Here is a 20,912-nt window from a genome sequence, read left to right on the forward strand (position 1 = left end):
GTGTAGTCCAATGGAATGAGCAACATCCACATCCATCCATGAACATCCACAAGAGAGCGGAGAACAACATACTGACAAACAGAAAACATAAAGCGGCTGTTTAATTACGTGCACGGAGATCGTAGTGATCGCGTGCAGACACTTAATGCACCGTGCAGCAGTCACTGTATATAAACGTCACTGGGTCCCATTGGCTCGAGGTGAGCTCGAGGTGAATCCTCCAGAGTATGTGCAGCTGCGTTCTCACATCAGCTCACTTGGACTTTCTGCAGATAAAATACTAGGGGTCCGGCAGGATAAACTCCGGGTAAAAATCTGCGCGAAAAATTCGGCTGTTCGCGTTCACATATACCCTGAAGTCCCTCCGGGTAGCCTAATCTCCGGAGTTTTTTCAGAGATTTCTGTATGTGTGAAAAGGGTTTTACTGTCACCTTATTGTGAGCTAACAACAAGTTTTGCCTTTAGCTTCCTCGGGTTCGTATCTGAGTGCGACATGGACTACTGAGTTATTTTTCATTGTATGTTCCTGCAACTGAGCGGCACCAGAGAATGAAGGTTGGCTGTGCATTTGGTCATTTAGATCAGGCTGCAAACATGTTTATTTCTTTTATAAAAATTGACATTTTAATATGGACCCTAATGGGGATTCCTTGACTTTTGGAAACAGCCTCAAGTGGACACTCAAGGAACTGTAGCTTTTTTTGCACTCCTGCATTGGCTTAATTTCTACTGAACTTGTTTGACAGTTCTAAAGGTTTATGATTCATTTCATGATAAGTCATTAGCATAGGATAAAATATCATAAATAACAGTGTAACAGTGTAATAACAGTATAATTTGCCTTGGTGTTTTGCTTTACTTCCTCTTAAAATGGAACAAACAGCCATGTCTGACGGCAGTTGCTGCAATTGGACACAACACAACGCAGCCTCTGTCTATAGGCCACAACTGTCTTAAGAAGGATTGTTGTGTTAAAAGGCTGCAGTGTCGGACAACAGCTGCACACAAAGTTACTGTATGATAGTTCACCTTATCCAGTGAGGAAAAGAAATGTAGATAAAAACTATCAGTGTTGAAGCCAAACCAGAATCACATAATGTCCAAATGAGGAGCTGCAGGAGGGACTTCATTCTTGTTATTTATCTGTCTTAGACATAAACAAGATAGTTGTGTTTATATGTAGGAATGATGGGTTTGCTTTTTAAAATAACTGTTATCTTGGAATGCTCAGAAAGAATTCCATGCATACATTCTTAAAAATAGACCACTTTCCCATCAAAGTGAAAAGGAAAAGGGAGTGAAGATAAGGAAAAGTGATTGAGCATACCTTCTTCCATTGAACGGTGTGCGTGGCAGAGCCCTTGGTCGTACACATCCACTGCACCTTTTCTCCAAGCATGACGACCTGAGACTCGGCAGGGCTCACTCTCACTGGGTCGATATCTGACAGCGAAGAAACAGAGACAGGTACATGAAACTTCAGTCTTTCAATACATCTGGAGGGACTTCCAGGAAGTTTCTCTTTTCGATCAAAGAGCTTCTCATCTCTTTAACAACCATGTAATAAGATGGTTAGGACAGCTGTACTCAGCTGAATAGTTTGCTCTTATTGCAAGTAAAAAGCTAATGCACTTCCCTGAAGTTAAGCCTATTTCTAAGGCCAAGCTAAGCCTGATCCATGCTACTTGTAGTACATCCCCATGTTATGTGTGTGATAAGATCAAATTAGAGAGAGCAGTTGGGAAAACATTAAAGAAAGAAATGAACTGTGAAAAATTGAATTGGATTTCGGCCTCCTGAAAGGATTCCATTTAAACTTAATTCCCTTTTTTCCCCGTGTTCGTTCTTTGATTCACAATTAAAAACATTTTTTACAACAAAATGGGAAACTCGACTTGTGTCTTTACTTTCATCTGCAATTTTGTGTGTCGGTCTGAGTTTTTTGTTTGGCAGACTCACAATTGACAGTGAGGGTGATAGTTCCAGTGAGGTCAGCCTCCAGGTTGTCGAAATCTGTTGCTGTGCACATGTATACGCCATCGTCTGAGCGTTTGACAGATTTGATTTTTAGAAGACCACCCTCTCCGCTGACTGCTTTACCCTGGAGGAGAAGGAGGAGGAGAGAGGAAAAACTGAGTGGGAGAGCTACAAATTTTATTTTATTTTATTTTTTAAAGGTTCTAGAGACGAAAACAGCAGAATAAGGATGTGTCTCTGTCTATAAAACACATGAAAACATTAACATGAAACGCAAGCATACATCTTTAGTGAAGTCAAACTCTGGCTGAGGGTTTCCATCAGTCTCACACTTCATGGTTACAGAGTCGCCCTCTTTGACAGGACCAGTGCTGAGGAGGGAAAAGGTCGCCTTCTCAGAGGGATCTAGATGGATGAGCACAGACATGAAACAGGTGAAAATACATTTACTCTGTCATACTGCGTGTCATCAATGAGAGATGTGCAATACATTCCAGAGGAATACAGTCGTTTTTGTACTCCCATCATTTTCCTTAGCTCATTTTAGCTGACTAAAGATATGTAACATGTAACATATGAAATAGATCCATGAAGGGGAGATAGCACTGATAGCTGCTTGTTTACCACATCAAATTCTAAAAGAGGCGATTGAAGAGTGTCTTACAGATGCATACATAAATCGTTAAAGCAGATCAAAGGTCTTCAGCCTTTTAAGCCATGCTAAGGCTTAGTGGTTGTAATGACATTCCGACTTTGTACTGTTTATCAATTTGCTCATTTTAGCATGCTAAATGCTAATGCTGTAAACGTTATACCCACTGTGTAAAGTGTCCCACCATATCTTCATGGTTTGAACTAATGATTCATTTGTGCAGGTCATGTGAGGGTTTACATACCTGCACAGTCATAGCTCATTGACTTGTGAAGTAATACAGCAGATCAGATAAACACACAACAGCAAAAAATATTGTGAACTGGAGGCTTGGAAAGTGACGCTGCACATCAGGAAAATTATTATTTTTATGATTTCTCAATGATCTGTCCCTTTTTCTCATCAACCCTGTATCAGCCCGGTCTGGGTCACCTACACCTGTAGCAGCAGACTGTAAACAATTCTGAGAGCAAACTGTTCCTTGATGACAACGGGGCTAGCTTGCAGTTTGAAGTCCCTGAAATTTGAGTGCAATGTCTTGACAAGAATTGGATGAGAAGATCAACAAATCCAAATATACAGCTACTGCCTGCAGGTAGCTTAGCTTTGCATAAAGACTGAAAACACGTGGAGACAGTTAGCCTGGGTCTGTCCAGAGGTAGCAATATCAGCCTACCAGTACCTGTGGACCCCACAAACCCAAACTCATGTCCCACCCCCTCCACTCACAGTTGAGATTAATTGTGATGGTGTCTGACTTCTTCTGTTTGTTCTGGCCTTCCAGCATGCTGTACTCCACGGTGCACTGGAACACAGAGTCTTTGTCCGCTTTTGTCGGCTGCATGTACAGGGTGCTCTTGATGGTCAAGAGACCGGAGGCCTCCTTTACTACAGAGGGAATCATGTAGGTCTCTAAAAGAGAGTAGGGATTGAGGAAGGAAGAGCCAAAGCATACAGATTATCTTCTGATTGGAATTGCATTCATCACATTTTGATTTTACATGAAATTAAAACAAACAGCCGTACTCTCTTTCCTGTCCTTGATTTCAGCCAGGGGCAGACCATCCTTGAACCAAATGATTCTTGGCTGTGGATGTCCATTTTTTGACACACAGGTACCGATCTGAAATATGTGGACAAACGGAAGCCAATTTTAAAAAACTTGTTTTCACTGCCTCAATAAAAATCAGAAAACATGAAGGTTGTAAACACTGTCACTTAAGATTTTCTGCACACCTCAGAGCTGGTAGTCTCTCCTGCAGTGATGGCCTGACTCGATGGCCTTGTGAGTTCAGGCTTCTCTGGAGCAACTGAGGCAGGAAAAGGGAGGGAGGAAGGGAGGGGGGCAGGGGGAAATCATTATTATATCATTATGATTCACTGGAAGGAACACCTTTAACATGGAGTCATGCACACACAAACTCACACACTCCGCTTCCACACATGCAGACCATCCCACATGCCTGCTGACCTTGCTAATTAAGTGGAGCAGTAAATATTCTGCTCCACAGTATTCCACTGTGACCCGGTTCACATGAGCTGATAAGGGTCAAATAACAACAAAAAAATAGAAGCAAAAACAGCGCTACCTCCTCTCTGGCTTACACACACATGCACACACACACACACACACACACACACACACACACACACACACACACACACACACACACACACACACACACACACACACAGCCACAGGTGTGAGTGTTCCCTCTCTTTTCTCTACTTTGTTCCCCTCACTCACTTGTTCACATGCAAGGTCGTCTTATCACCGCCTGCAGCTGTCGGCTGCTTATAAAAATAAACAGTAGATGGGTATTCCTCTCTCCGTCTAGCTTGCTCAATTTCTGTTTTGTTTTTGCCTTTGTTTGTTGCAGCTCCCAAAACAGCTGAAGCTAGTTTTTTTTTATAGCCATTCTCTTCTTTAAACTGTGAAATCCATTTATGCAAAGTAATTTAGACGTAGAGTAAATATCTGGGACTAATCAAAGCTGGTTTCTTGAGGCTAAACACTCTAAAAATGACAAAATATTCTCCTTTAAACAGTTTTTTTATTCTGTTACATTGGGTTTCTTTAAAGTAGTCATACTGTGTGTACTATCTAATGTATTTTTTCTGATGAAGAGCACCCAGGCAGACCCTCAAGAGACCTCATAACTCACCCATGTTAAGTTAAAGCAGAACAGACGCACTATCATTCATCCCCCAAATGAGTCAAGTGGTCCATTGTGGACGAAGAATAACTCCTGGTTTGTGAGACAGCTTGTTTTCTTACATCTGTGGGCATTAAGTGCATCCAAAAAGGCCTTTGTTAAACAGCACTGCTTTGAGGTATTGTCTACCACTGACTGGCTCCATTCACGATCAATAGCTCATTTTATGAGATAGCTTTAAACCTCAGAGCCTCGGAGTGTGTAAACGTTAATGAATAACTTGTGAGCTCTGTTTCAAGTGGACACTTGACCAAAGAATGTTTTTTTTTGTTTTGTTGCTTTTCTCTTGAAACAAACTTCCTCTCTACGGAGTGATCGATCAGTCAAATCCCAAATGCAAATGACTGGATTCACTATGGTTGGCAAAGCAAATGTTTGAAGTATAATGAACGTTTGCTAAGGGGTTTGCTGTGGAAAGGGCAAGGACACAGCAGCCTGCACCAAGGGTCAGCCCCTTCAGCGCCATTGGTGATAAATCTAGACTGTTATTAAAGTGATATATATGAGACATGACAGGTGGGATTGAAGTATTTATCAATTGTGTCAAGATTGATTAGATTGTGGTTAATTGACCTCTGGGGAATTGGTTATCCCAGTGGCTGAAAAAAAGGCTCCAAAAATCCTGCACACGATGGAAAAATAGTAGTTTAAGTCTCCTGTATGCTTTTTGAAATGTAGAAAATTGTGGCTAATCATAATTAATGATACTAAATCTTTATCTCTAAAGAGGTTTTACATGGAGTTATTTAAAGTATGTTTGAAATGCAATCAGCAAAATGCATTACATTGCATTAGGTACAATTAAGCCACTGCTAAATGAAAGTATGCGTGAACACACACACACACACACACACACACAGTTCTGATTAAAGCCATAAACCGTTAACCGCGTTGACAGCAACAAACAAGTCATAAATTCCACACATCACCAACTGATGGGAAAGTGGGGAGGGGGGTCTCTTTGAAAAGGTCACTTTAAAGTCATATAAAAAGGCCAAAGGGCAATTGAAGACTCACAGAAGACTTTGAGCATAGTGGCGGCTTCTCCAACCCCAGCAGAGCCGGCGGTGACCTGGCAGTAGAAGACGAGCTCATCGGAGGGTTGAACTGACGAGATGGTCAAGGTGGAGTCCGCTCCGATTGTGACGCGTCCGGTCAGAGGGGTGCCATCGTCACTTTTTCCTTCACCACCCTGAGAGTGGAAAGCTACACGCTTCCTGGTGTCCTGCTCCTCCTGAAGGGATGCACGGATGGGAGATGCAGAGAAGAGGACAGGATAAACACGAGTAGAAGTTAAAAAAATGAAAAACTCACGAGACCTTTGACCTGAGGTTGCTAATTGCAGACATAACATATTCAAAAACATAACATATTCAAAAACCGTTACAGAAATAAATGTAAAGATGACTTACAATGAACCATTCAACAACTGTGTTGCTTGATGATGACCCTGTGTAGGTGCAGGGAAGTTTGGCAGTCTCTCCTTTAAGGACTTCCACTTTGGCATTCACATTCACTGTAACAGTCCCACTACAAACTGTAAAGAAAACACACACAAAAACAGAGAGACAGATTAGTTTTTAAGACTCAGATACAGGAAACCACAAGTTCTGGCAGTAAGGTCTTGGAGGTTATATGGGTGTAGAATATTTAAATTGACCACAGGGCATCGATTCCACTCACTACGAAAGTTGCTTTGATATGTTTTTTTGGCTCTCAGTTCTAACTACATCTGACACTATCTGCTAAAGTAGCTAGCTACAAGTGTTAGTATTCCCTTAAAAGGTGTTTGAACTGCAGTGAAAACTGTTAAGGGCCCCCCCGAGTCAGTCACTGTCAGTGTTCTCCATTCAACAGACACATTAGGATGCACATAGTGTCCCAGATATCAATGGGCGAGAAGTAGCTAGGGCACAGACTGGATCCAAACTGGATCCTGTGGGGATAGGAAGCTCTAACTTTCTGTACATGTAGTTTGAAAGAAACAACGTGACAAGGAGATTATATTACAGAGGAGAAACGCAGGAGGGGCGGGGAGGGGCAGGAGTTCCATTTCTGCTAATGAAGTCACTGCAGCACATGCAATGCCATAAATCACACATTACAGTAACACATGAAGGCTTGTGTGGAGTTCACTGTGTTGGTGTGCGGCTACAATGTGTGGAAAAGGAATGCCACGAAAGGACGGAGTTGTATCTGCAAGAGGGGTTATACTATACTATTTAGCAAGCTTATTTAAAACATAGTGCTTGCCAAAGTAGGACAACATAGTAGCTAAAATCCCATATCCCTGTGATTTCTGTCTATTATCTTAAATGCTATCTCAGAAATAAACCACAAATTTTTTTGTCGAGTAAATAATGGATGAACATGATAAGAGAGAGTAAAATACAAAATGTTTCTATCCTGCAAAAAGTCCAAACATTCAGCTTAGTAAGTAAGATTCAAAAGCAAAAGATCTACACTTTTTTTTAAATATTTAAATCCTAGATATACACAGTACTCTGCTAATGAACGAGCCAGCCCTGTACGCTAACATGAATTAATCATGGTATCAACTTCTGGACTACAAAATCTACGCTTCAATAATTTATTTGTTGTGCAATACAGCCAAGAGGGGAGAGACGACGGACTTTGGGGAATCCTATTTTGTTTGACAGGCTGGTATTAATAACAGTGCAGGGAAATGAAGACGGGGAAGATGAAAGGCTGTTTGCTCAAAACGTCTTGAGAGAGAGAGAGCGATAGAGAGGGAGAGGAGCAGAGCCAGGGGATGACCGCCTTGTTATCACTGTGCTGCGAGGAAGAAAGAGAGCCCAGGGTGGACGGAAGAGAGGGCAAAGGGTACATATAGGGGAGATAATAGGAAAGCTGTCAAAAATTACACACAGTGGTGTGTATGTGTGTTATTGAGACACTTCTCACCAGGGTCAGATGCTGTGATTGACCCACAAACCACACTGAGGTCATGGGTTGGCTAAGCGTTGACATTTGATGAAAAGACCTCATGTCTCTCCCCACTTCTGTGTTCTTTCACTTCCTCTTTCAATACTTATTCACTTCCCTTGTCTCAATTCTTACCCTGCTCCTCGATTTCATTTCATTTTGCCGTCTTCATCCCTATCCAGTCTCCCCCTCTCGTTGTCTAAATATTTTGTTCCATTAGCTCAGTAGCTCTGAGGCAAAACAACATTAGTTTTACAAACCGAGTTTCATGTTCCAACTTTGTAAGAGGGATGTAGTAGCCCGAAAGAAAATCTGCCTCTGTTTCTGCGCCAATCCAAAGAGCAGACAGACGAGCAAACATACAAGAATGTGTGAGTAAACCGAGCGCCGTGCTTTTAGGCAGCACTCAGGATTTAAGAGTTTCGTTAAGTGGTGCATGGGAAAAATACACACTACATACCACATTAAATCAAAGGACTTCCTGGCACATGCAGGGAGAACTTGAATTTTAACTCTAGTTTTGGGTTTTAAAAACAACATGAATTTCAGATATAAAGATGCAAAATGAATCCAGTATGCATTGCAGCATGTTTTTGAGCAGGTTTGGCATTTCTACAGAACAGGTGGTCAGTCACTTGGCAATTGGTCTCTTTCTCTGATATAGCCTGAAATATCGAAAAGAGAAAATGGATGTTTTTCCAAGAATTTTGTACCAATACTCATAGAATCATTTTTAACAGCTTTATTAATCCCCAGACTGTTTCGTCATAGCTCGATAACGCTACATGCATTGGCTAAAGAACAGCAATGTTTCCATCAGATCTCAGCTGTTCTTTAATGGCAAATTAAGCACGCTTACAAGATAACGTTTTTGTTAGTACAACTAGCCTAGGCACATTTTAGCATGCTAACAAGCTATAGTGAGATTGTAGCCTAATTCTGTAAAAATATTGCATGCTAAAAATCTGTATGCTAACATTTACACTGTTACAGAGTGTCCTAAAAGCACAAGAGCATTAGATATCCCTTCCCATCACACAGCCAAATTCCCCTCGCTGTCCGAGGTATTCAAGGAATCCAAGGTATCCAACTGTTAATTTTTCTGCGCTGTGAATTTCAGTGTCCCCGTTCAAACAGTATATGACATTTACAGTAGTGCTGTCGTTTTGAAGGTGGGGGACACTGAAGTGCGATGCTTTGTATTGATAAGCCGCTAACGCTTTTAAAACAAGCTAACAAGGTATGTTGAGCGAGAAAATCTGGAAAAATCAGGACTCCCAGCGCCTTGTCAAGCGCCATCATTCCTCTTCATTTGACTATGTGAGTGACAGGAATGAAAATAGAAACCTGGTCTCAAGATAAATCGATGCTACGCATTGCCTGGCGCTCGCGGGCTGTTAGGATGCTCAAATAGGAAACAATGGAATCAAGATTTTGTTGCATCCTCTTTAGACACAGACTTAGCAAGCTAGCATGCTAATATTTGAAGTTTGCTTAATACTGTTGTGCCAAACTACAGCAACACAGTTAACTTAGAGACAATAAAAGTGAAACATTAGGAAGTGTAGAAGACAAAGCCATGGAGAGAAATAAATCTACTGACTGCTTATTTTTAGCTGTGTAGGAGGTCACTGAATACAGATCGCATTCACTTCCTGTGGAAACAGCTGTGTGTTCTTATTGTGTCATTTTGTGCTCATTTTTCAGTCTCTGACACTAATTTGCCAGCATAATGGAATATAATGAAATCTGCTGAATCGTCACTTTTAGAGCAGCTGCGAGCCCAAATTTAGCCTCTTATGGGGGAATAGAAGTCGACTGCTATCAGCCAAGACAGACTGTGTGAATGTGTGAATATAAGTCACAGACAAAAACGATCTACTGAGGATGCTTGGAAGTTTTCTGTATCTTTACATAATTAAGTAGTGGACTAACTTGTTTTTATTAGAACAACAGTCATGTAAACAGAGCTACTGTCGGCGAACACAATGAGGCCGGCCATCTGTACCAAATGTTTCTCCTCTCCCTAGCTCTCATTTAATTTTATTGTCCTAACCCTTTTCACCCTCTCACACACATATTTTAGTGTCGTTCACAATATGTTTTTGGTCCAGAGTGATCAGTCAAGCCGCTGCTCTGTGTCTTAACACACGAGGCAGCTGCTGGGACAGAGACAGACAATTAAGGCATAATTAGGGAGTCCTCTGTCCAATCCAAGTGTGTGTGTGTTTCTGAGGGTGTGTGATTGTGTGCTTAGAGACACAGGCTGCTGGCGGTCACTTTGTGTGTTCGAGAGAGAGAAAGAGAGAGAGAAAGAGAGGTGGGAGAGTCGGGTGGGTGGGGGTCCAGCTTCATGGGGGTCTCGTTAGCTGACGCAGGCCAGCTAATCGGATTTAAACCAAAGAGAGGGAAAGTGTGTGTGAGGTGGTGTGTGATGGGGTGCATGACCGGGTGGAAAGACAGATGGGAACGAGACGGTCAGACTGTGACCTGCACACACACACACAAACACACACACACACACACTCCTACAGTAAATCTATAATGCATGGGATATTTATGAGCAGCAGAAGCACCCCAAAAAGCTTCGGTTAAGTACAGTGTGTGCAGAAAAAAAAAAGATCCAAGACTGCATTCAAAGCAGCGTGGTAGAGTAGAAGAGAGCCAGAGAATCGTGTCAGTCCCACATCTCCTGAAAAGTTAATGTGAAACCATCTTCAATACTCTCTGTGTGTCTGCTTTTTATTACTCTTCTTACTGCCTGCATCTCTTTCTCTTCTCCCCCCCCCCCATTTTCTCTTCAATACACACACACCTACACACACAAGCTGGTGCCCCTTATTATGAAAGGAACCAGCTGGATCCTCTCTCTCTCCTGTCCTCTTTTTTCTTTCTAGTTCTCTCCCCCCCCCTCACCTACTGCTACTGTTGTATTCCGGACATTAAAACCAGGAGCCTCTTTTTCTCCCTCTGACTCTCTCCTTTTCATCCCTCATTCTCAAAGAGCATTCTTTAATACCCAGTGCACAAACTCGCTCGGGAGGCTCGTCTGCGCATGTGCGTGTTTGAAAAAAAAAAAACAGACAGAAAAAGAGACTGCAAGAGAGCAAAAGAAAGGCACAAAGAGATAAAAAGAAAGGGCATAAATTGAAAATAATAATAAAATGGGAACAAGAAACAGTGTGTGTGTGTGTGTGTGTGTGTGTGTGTGTGTGTGTGTGTGTGTGTGTGTGTGTGTGTGTGTGTGTGTGTGTGTGTGTGTGTCAAACCAGCCTTACCCACATGAGTGTCACCCAACTAGAACCTCTGAGCTCTGTTTCGCTGATAGAGCCCGCCTGTCTGCTCGCTAACCCAAACACCTCTCCATGAGGGAAATGCATGTTCTAGGATGCCTTATTTGAGTCTGCTGTAGACACCGGTTGATGGTGCTAGGGGTGTAAGAAAACTGTATACAGTCAGCATATTTCATAGAGATAGAGCAAAAAGATCTGCACATTTGCTAACTAGGGGACAGTGTTTGCAGGAATACATCTATGGGCAAAGCTTAGGGACAATGACTGATAATGGCAAAAGGTGTGTGTGCACCTGAGTGCATGTTTGGAGTGTGTGTGGTCCAAACCATCTTTGGCCTCTAACAGGATTAGTGTTTGACTGTTGGCAAAGCAAACAGCGCTCTGCTGCAGACGATTCTGCCGCAATGTCACGAGGACTGAGTCACCTACAGTTTAGCGGTCACATAAATGACAGCACAAAACAAAGATACTTCCACATTTTCATTCACTCAGTCCACCGATCAGCGCCTCTTTCATTCTTTTAAGGGGTTATTTCTCTCTTTTAATGAACACTCAAATTGAATTCATAGTTAATCTTAAAGGGATTAGGTTGTAGCTACAGAGACTAAATGCAAAGGATGTTGTACTAAAATAAACTTTCACAAATTTACTCAAACTTTGATTTCACAAAAGTTTAGTTCCAAGTGTTTGCCTAAACTATATTGATATCATTTTTCTTTGAAAACCTGATGATTTTATGCCCCGTCTGTTTTAATTAGCTGCCTGTGTGTGAAGCACTTTGTAATGTGAATGTTCAAATAGTTATTAAAGCTTGAACAGGATTATGTGGCAGACGGAAAGGGCGGGTCGGATTGGTCGCAGTTTGTTGGCTGTAATTCAATTGTTACCCCCTTACTGCCTAATCTTGGGATAAAACTCTCTGCTAATCAATTGCTCATTTGACCAATAAAGACTCAAAAATTATAATTAAAAATGCCAATCGAAATTCCCTGAAGTAAAAATATTTTTCAGACCTATTTTTGAAAATCCAAAGATATTATAGTAAGAAAAGGGAAATGATTAAGTTATCACAATTAGGAAAGTTAAACGGTTGTGCATAATCTGTTAAATTGATTGTGTTTCTGCAATTTCTGTTTCAGATTCCTTAAAACCCATCAGATTTTTTAGACAATTCCCAGAGTGGAGAGTTGAACAATGGCTCAGTAATCTTCATCTTTGCAGTAACAGTCGGACTATTTTGTGACTCAGAGAACACCTGGATCTCTCTCTCACAAACTTAGTGAAGGAATGTGACCACACTGAATGTGGTGGTTTGTACTACACAGTCTGATAATGTATGACACATCTCTCCTGTGCTGCTATGGTGGATTCAAAGCGAGGAATCAATTTCTACGCTAAAAACATACGACAGGACTGCTGTGCTCTAAACTGAATACACAAACATAGATGCGGCTTCACTCCTACCACAAGCTCTAAGGACTCGTATCACCATAGACACACCGCAGAGAGTTGATGAGACACACTCTGGGCATGTGAGTACAGTTTGTGGCAGTGGGGTGTGGCGAGCTGCCCTCAGCTCTCTCTCACTCTGATAATGGCCCGTTAATGTTGCAGACTGGATGGGACTCAAATCCTGTGTTTACGGCCCTTTCAGAGACACTCAGCGCTTGCATTAGTCTGCCGGAATTGCTAGATGGGAACAGTGTGTGCTCTTCAGGAAATGAAGTTTGTTAAGAGAGTTTCATTTCAGCAGACAAACTTGGTCCATATCAAATGTATCCCAGAGGGCCATCTTTAAGATGGGAGATAAACAGAAACAGGCTCGTTTTGCTTATAAGGTTAAAAATGCTGTATGGTAGAGTTTGCAAGTGATACTTCCAAGTTTGTAAACTGCAAAGATATGAAGAAAAAATGGAGAAAAGTTGCAAAATGATGTTTGCAACTTTGTGGGAGGACACAATAACAGTCAAATCTCAGTCAATTATTTCCTATAGTTTGAATAGCAGCCAGATTACCAGTACAGTTTATATATACTAAATGATAAATATGTGTGAGTGTTCAGGGTTAGTGTGTGTGTGTGTGGTAAGGGGGCAGGCTGGGTCAGGCTTCCAGTGTCGAGGGTGGGTCCATGTAAGGCCTGGACTCCGTCAACGCCTGAGTGATGAGACAAGAACAGGTGCAGCGCAGGAACAGCAGCAGCTGCTGCTAATACACACACACACAGTCACCAACAATGAATGCCACATGTAGAGGGCATGGGAGAGAGTGAAAAAGACAGGCACAGAGTGAGACACACACACGCACAGAGATGACAGACAGGGGGGCGAGAGAGAGAGAGAGAGAGAGAGAGAGAGAGAGAGAGAGGAAGTTTCCCAACCTGCTTACAGACAAGAAGCGTTTGTAGAAGTAGAACTTTTAGCAACCAAGGAGACCAAAAGCAAACACACACACACACACATAAAGTGACATAAATAGATGCAATACTGTCACTGTATGTCACTTTGGACACCTCTTATGGAAAGTGTATCCATACATGATCCATGCGTAGCAGACTGAGAGCAGCCATGTCTGTTGGTTTCCTGCCAAGTGTTAAGCTTTCAGGAGGAAGAACTGATATGTATGTAGTGCTGATTACATTCACACTGTAATTCAACTGGAATGAAAAGAAGGGACAACAAAATGAAACGGCTAATAATAATAAGAGAAACTCAAATAGTAGCCCTTTTTCACACATGCACTCCTTAAAAATCTTGAGAAAATTTCAGGACAACCTGTCCCTGAAATCTTCCTGCATTTCCCCTTTCACACATGACCCTCACAGTGGGAGAACTTCACTGTCTGACAGGTTGTTGGGTGGGGGGCAGGGTCTCAGGAGGCAGGACATGGCCTTAAAAGGACACCGCAGAAGTCAGAGTGTAATGTATACATCATATCCACGATTCCAGGAAAAAAAAGAAGAAACAATAGTCTGCCGCTATGATGCCAGTTTCAGCCTTTATATTAATACTTTGTGTATTTGTATTTATTCACCGTATATACAGAAGAGTGGAACAGAATAACAGCAACTGAGAAGCAGAACAGAGCATGAAGAAGCTTCATCAGCACTGGTGACATATTGTCAACATCCATGCCCACTCTCTTAAAGTGACTCTTCCCAAATATTACCTGCTGCATTTACTCATCGACTCAGCTCCACTTCTCGATAACTTTCACGAGGGGGCTGGCAGGAAAAGTTCTGGATATAGTTAGGGGGGAAAATTTTGCATTCACACCTCGCACCTCACCCAAAACATGTTGAGAAACTTCAGCAGTGCTGCAGTGCATGTGTGAAATGGCCTCATGTCTTGTTGTACCCGCCCTAAATTCCTAACAGATTTCTCGTCATTGCAAACACTGCCTACAGACTTGATAAGTATTTCCTATCTTGCTGCCCTGTAAGATATTTACCTATCATAAATTCACAAACATCCTAAAATAGCTTACAGTAACAACTCCCATGTAAGTTTGTTCTTCTGAAATTGCCAAAACCACAAAGGAGTTTGGTTTGACCTTTCTAAAGACATGGGCGGCTGTGTTTGCTCTTTGCTCTCCTCTTATGTTATCTCTTGGGGCTTCATTTGCTCATAATGTTCCGTGAGAAAGGAAATATCCCAGAGCGTACATAGATAGAGTTCTTCAAGTGCCTTCATACTTGAGTCAGAAAAGTCCCTGATGAACATCCAAAGACGACTTCCTGTGACTTCTATTCAGTTTGTAACTGTATCTTCGCCGACGTGAAGTGAGAAGCTAAAAGAAAATAAGAGTTCCTCCTCAAGAACAGTTTCCCTGCAGTCTACTTCACAAGAGTGCCTTGAAAAACTTTTTTTTAAAGGATTTTTCTTTTCCCCCCCAATAACACATGGATCTCAGTCCTCTAAAGTACCAATTACAGCAATGAGAGCAACTGCCTCAGTCTTGTAAATCTCCTCTGATTGTTTGATCACAAGCCGGTCCAAAGCCTCCGCAGTCATAACTCCTCAAGTCGATAGCCGCGGCCTGTTGTGCTTCAAAGGTGATATCTGAGCCTCCAATAGGAATCAAACACAGTCATATCTTTGATGCTCCAATTTCATTGCTTAGTGAAAAAGGGTGCTTTGGTTTTTTTTGATTAAAGGTGAGATAGTCGGATCCCGGATGTTAAGAAGCCACATTAAGCTTTTTGCACAGTTATTACAGGATGTGGGGGGGGGGGGGGGGGGGGGCTGTCTGTGTTTCTGTCTGGGCTTGTACCGATGTACCACCTGAGTAGAAGTGAAAAAGAACACACCTGGGACCTCGGGGCAACACGCACATTCAAACGCACATTCAGGCTGCAGCTGGTTGTAGAGGTCATTTGAGTCAAGAGGAGGAGGGTGTTTTATACATTTTGGTTCTTAAACCTAAAGCTTTGTGTTTGTGTTTTAGAAGGAGGAAAGAAAGAGAGTAGGTGTTATTTCTGTTAGATAACAATCCTGTGACCTCGTATTCCTCTTTTTCCTCATTCATCTAAAGTTTTGTGTTTTCGTCGCTTCATTTGTCTCCTCTGTCAGGGCTGAAGTTTTAAGGCTCTGCTTTCTTTCTTTCTTGTTTGATGTGTAATGCATGCTTTGAATGAAGCTGATTTGATTAGCGGTATAACAGACAGAGGACGGCTGACAAGGACACGAGTTTAGGCGAGGTCTGATGTTCCCAGGGACTTGTCGTTGACGCAGAATGCAGCTGAGTCAAACATGAGGCTATTAGCAATTAGCATGAGTACACATTCGTTTTTTTTCCGAAATGCCATTAACCCAACTATGTTAGCATCTGTGTGTTTGACTCGACGCTATAAAATGCGTTGCCCAAAGTCATCGCAAAGTTCAATGACTCGGCAAATGAGGACTGCCGGCCGAGCAGCGGGTGTGTGTGTCTCTTTGTGTGTGTGCTGTGTTAGAGTAAAGGGCAGAGAGGTAACATCACAGTGTGTGTGACAGGGTCACGTAAATCACAGTTTTACTGGTGTGTGTGTGTGTTTTGTCATCGCACTGCAGTTTAGAGGCTCAAGACAAACAGTGTGAAGTGGGCAACAAGGTCGGCCACTCACACACTCTTTTGTGCAACAAGAGATTCCCCTTCGTCGGTCCTGTTGGCCGGGAAACGGGGTGAGAAGTCAGCCCCATTGAAAGAGGGGAATTTAGAGCTGAGTGGTGAGTGTGTGTGTGTGTGGAGGCAGGGTGTGTTTGTCCTCTGCGAAAACATGAGCCAGTGAGTCAGGAGAACAAAATGAGGACAAGGATGGATGGTAAGAGCAAGGAGAAGAAAAACACAAGAGGAAGACAGGAGCGCATGAGCCGAATATGAATCTGTGGAGCTGACATTGCAGTCTTCTCTGCAGAAAGCCACGGCTGGAAAAAAATAAAGCTATTGTGTAAAGAGATTATAAATAGAGCTGTGAATGCATGAGTTTTAGTGCTGCGTAAGTGCTTCTGCAAAAGTCACTTTGATAAATGGTCTCACTGATAAACCAAAGGATTGTCTGAGTGTCCTTCCCCATTAGAGGAAAATTGAAATCATCTCTCACATTGGAATATCTGGGCCATTTATAAGAGCTAATATCTTTTGAGCTGACACAGTCTGCTGCTGTTATATGTGGCTCCATTAACGGTAAGTTAGCACGACAATAGCTGGAGTCTTGCTCCTATTAGAATTCACTTTAAGGTCTTAATACAGTGCAGGTAGCAAAGGTAAAAAAAAAAAAAAGAAAAGAAAAAGGAAACAAGGCCAGAACGGTGAATGAACTGCAGGATCAGAAAGAAAAATCAAGCGGAATTTCATTACTTTTTGAATCAAAGGGCACAAAACTGAGAGGGTCCACCAATTACCCGGCTATGTCTCCTCCTGGCTGCCTTTCATTTTCAGAGGGAACTCAATTTGGTGAAAGAGAGAGAGAAAGAGAGAGAGAGAGAGAGAGAGTGTGTGTTTGTGTGTGTGTGTGTGTGTGTGTGTGGGTGCGTCCTGATCAAGTGAGAGAGAACCCAATCAGAAGATGTCACTTAGGGGGCAGAGATGAGAAAAGGTGTTAATATTTAATGTTTTCGGGGCCCCTGAATCTGGGCCTCCTCTCCCTCTTCCTTCCATCCCTCTCGCCTCAGGCGCTCCAATTAACACACCCTGTCCTTTCTCTCCCCCCTCTCTCCCTCTCTTTCTTGCCGTTCTCTCCTTCCTTAAAACGCAGCCTCTGGCGCCAAAAAAAAAAATGTAGAAACCGGAGGAGAGAGGAGGCAGAGAGTTTGACTATTCAGCAGTGCGATGCAAAGTTTGGATGAGAAAAGTTGAGGAGGCTATAGGGTCTCAAAGAGGACAATAAGCACATAGAAGAGGACACTGATGCTTTTGCAGGCTCGAGCATCAAACCAGAGAAGAGGCTGTGGAAAGAAATGTTTCTAGATGCAGGAATAAAATTGGAGCAGAGGACAAAGAGATGAAGTGAGGGAAAAAAAAGAGGGTCCTCATGAGGCTTTGCAATTCCCCTCAGGCTCTACCTATTTACTAAGGTAAATGACTGGCTTTAATGGGCCAGAATAATATGCAATGTTTGGCTGAGGCAATCTGTCTGCATATGTCGGCGCTAATGTCGCTGGAGTCCATAATTTCGTCTCGTAATGAGATGCACTCAGTGATTGGAAAGGCAGGGAAGACTATAAATTCCTCTCAGAGCTCCACGTAGAAGTAACTCTGGAAAGAGAATGGATGGATAGATGACAAGTGATTGACAGAAGAAGTAGCGCAAACTGGGATTTTTCGGAATGCAGTGATTATGCATAATGTTCTTTATTATAAAGGGGATTAATGGACCTTTCCCAACATGTTAGGTTGTGTACTCCAGTATCTTTTTAGTGATTTAACAATATACACATCAATACAGATCGATATTTTGACTCTATGATCAACAACTAACAATCATTTATCAAAAAAAAACAAAAAACCTCATTTTAAAGCTGATGTGGAGCGCCAGTTGAGCAGAATCAGTGAAGTCCCTGACCCCAAAACAGAGGTTGCCTGCTCATAGCATCGGCCCTGGCTTACACCATGGCCTTTTGCTCTTTTGAGCATGAAATACCAAATTTCTCTTCTTCATATTTCCCATCCATCTCATTGTTCCTACAGGCAAAAGGTCAACAACCCCTCCACCCACCAAAAGAAAAACTGAACATTATATTGGTGGACCAATATTTCTATGAAGTATATTTTTTAAAGAAAAGGTTTTGCTGTTTATTCAAATTCTTGAAATAGTTCAGTAATAAACCAGTCAAATCTTATATGTTGTTTTTTTGTGAGATGATGTAATGTAACTGCATAAAATGGGCCAATGATATTGTCTTTCGTTGATCACAGTCCAATGAATTGAATTGGATCCCAGTGGTATGGTGGCATACGCATGCTTTGTCTCGATCAGAAAATAGCTAATCCTCCAAATCAAGACTCAATATTATAACCAAAAAATGGATTATATCCAAAGAATGGATATGATATTGAGTCTTGATGTAACTTCTGAGTAGTTACCCTAGTAATATTAGGCCAACTCCACTTTGTATATTAATTGCACTTCAGGCAGTCTTAAAGAAAAATCTTCATAGTCCTTCACTTTGCACTGTGTAAAGGGATATCATTAGTACAAACGGAGGCCGTCCTTCTCTTCTGTTTTTGTCAAACTCACATGGGTTTAGACTGTGTAGTGGCAACAAAGCAGCGTTGAATAGGGTCACTGCTGTTATGTCAGTGGATATCATTTCACATAGGTCACGTAGAAGAAGGACTTCTTAACTGTTGTTGCATTTTGACTTGTGAAAATTGGAAATACATGCATCCTGACTGAAATCGCACAACTAGCCTCAGAGCTACAGGTTTTTCTACTCAGATTTTATTGCCGTTTGTTGCTTCATTGGTTTTATATTCTCTTTTCGAAAACATATTGTCACATCTGTCTCTCGCAGCGAGGACAGATTGTCAGAGAGAGGAGAGACAGAGGGCGAGGGGAAAAGGCTGACTCACAGTATAAATAAGGGGAGAGACATTAAGACTAAAGCTAATCTCACTAAAAGGGTTAGGACAAAGTGCTGCTGTCTCTCTCGCATCCCTTCTCTCTCCCTCCATCTTTTAATCAATTCATTCTGCAAGTCATTTCCTAGCACAGTGTATGGATAAATACTGAGGGTAAGGTAGCTCTTCTTATGCTCATTTACTGTAATAAAGAAGACACTGGAGTATGTCTATTACAGTGTTGGGATGTGTGTGTGTCTTGAGGAATACAATAGCTTCCAGTCTGTTTGATTATAGTAAAAAAAAAAAAAGAATGAAAGTGACCCAGACACTTTTGTTCCAGAGCGGAAAATAAGATTTGAGATAAGTTGTAAGGAAAGCAGGCCAACCAAGTGTCAAATTTCAGCTCTGGACCCTTTTAAAACAGTCAGTCCTGCCAACACATGTGTATTTTAATATGAGCGTGGGGATGGATGTCTCAAGTTCTATTTACAGTGGCCTATTTACAGTTTGATTCCTGTTACATTCACAAACAGAGTGAAGCACGCAAACACACACAAACACACCTGCCTGCCCTTCATATCTCAACAGCTCAATCCCTAAGCCTCCCTCTGCCGCCCTTTTCTCTCCAGCAGTCACCTAACGCTGAATTGTAGCACCCAGGTGTTTTGTTGGCAGGACAAAGGGACCTGTTCCTGGGTGGACGGGTTATACACACATGACACAAGGTGAGGTAAATAAAGGGAGGGGACAGAGGACTTTGGGGTAAATAACACTGAGTTGCTACTGTAGCTCCGTTCCTCTTTATTTAGATGTAACCTTTTGTGCTTTTCCAGTTTTCTGTCCACAGAGACATAAATGTGTTAACGATTAAAACTAAACAGTAATGTTAGCTGTATCCAATCAAAACATTTCAAAATAAGTATAACTCGGGGTCAAAATTTGGTCCTTGACCCCAAACATGTGGACAAGGATAAGAATAAGATTTTACCCTAAGTGACAATTTTACTCAAATGAGAAAAATGCAGCAATGGAAACATGGGTCTAGACAGAAGCCGTACTAGAAAACTACCAGATTTAAGATCATTTTGCTCAGTTTTACTCTGTTGCAGTTTAAATCAAACTAAAAGAAATAAAAAATGAACAATAAAGATTTAATTTTTGGAGTTTTAGTGTGGACAAGTATCTTTTGGGAGGCCAGAAATGTTAGCATGGATGCTTTTTCGACAGGAAATCAGCAAGTTCCAATGCCTGTTTTTTTTTACTCCACTAAAGTAAAATCACTCGTTCTGCATCCTCTCTCTCACTCGTACTCCTCCTCTCTCTTGTCTCTCTCTCTGTAGGAGTGCTGAGTAGCACTCTGCCCATCTCATTTAGATACAGCCCTCCCTTCCCTCCTAATGAGTCTTCATTTCGGCAGAAAAGGGAGGAAAAAAAAGCCAGAGAGAGAAACACCATTTCCACTACTTCAGCTGACAGCAGTTCCCCCTTGACGCCCTCTTCTCAAACCCACATGGGACTCTATACGAGAGGGCCGAAATAGGGAGAAAATGGTGGAACAAATGGATCTCCACTCTCGCTATTAGCCTCCATTATCGGCAAGCATCATTTCATAACTAGCAGCTAACAAGGCTTCTGTGTATGCGCCCATGCCTCGGTTGTATGTTCGATTGTGTGCCTCGGCTGGGCTAGGATACACAAATCTGGTGTGGACAGCTCAGAAAGCAGAGAGAATTACCCTTCTTTGTGCCCGAGTTGAAATACGAGAGCACCCGCTGAATAAAGGGGGTC

General features: G+C 42.0%; 1 protein-coding gene across 2 annotated transcripts in view; it reads right to left on the bottom strand.

Moving 5' to 3' along the window:
- Window positions 1-20,912, bottom strand: part of bcam (basal cell adhesion molecule (Lutheran blood group)) — a 55,197-nt gene that overhangs the window by 13,041 nt on the left and 21,244 nt on the right. For both annotated transcript variants that reach the window (XM_020650361.2, XM_020650362.2), the window contains exons 2-9: window positions 6,258-6,382; window positions 5,863-6,079; window positions 3,866-3,939; window positions 3,656-3,752; window positions 3,359-3,541; window positions 2,261-2,382; window positions 1,960-2,101; window positions 1,328-1,443 (exon numbers count right to left, since the gene is read on the bottom strand). In XM_020650361.2, coding sequence (XP_020506017.1) covers window positions 1,328-1,443; window positions 1,960-2,101; window positions 2,261-2,382; window positions 3,359-3,541; window positions 3,656-3,752; window positions 3,866-3,939; window positions 5,863-6,079; window positions 6,258-6,382 — 1,076 coding nt within the window. The remainder of the gene's footprint in view (window positions 1-1,327; window positions 1,444-1,959; window positions 2,102-2,260; window positions 2,383-3,358; window positions 3,542-3,655; window positions 3,753-3,865; window positions 3,940-5,862; window positions 6,080-6,257; window positions 6,383-20,912) is intronic.

Source organism: Labrus bergylta, chromosome 8 (assembly GCF_963930695.1).
Source record: "Labrus bergylta chromosome 8, fLabBer1.1, whole genome shotgun sequence".
Lineage (NCBI taxonomy): Eukaryota > Metazoa > Chordata > Actinopteri > Labriformes > Labridae > Labrus > Labrus bergylta.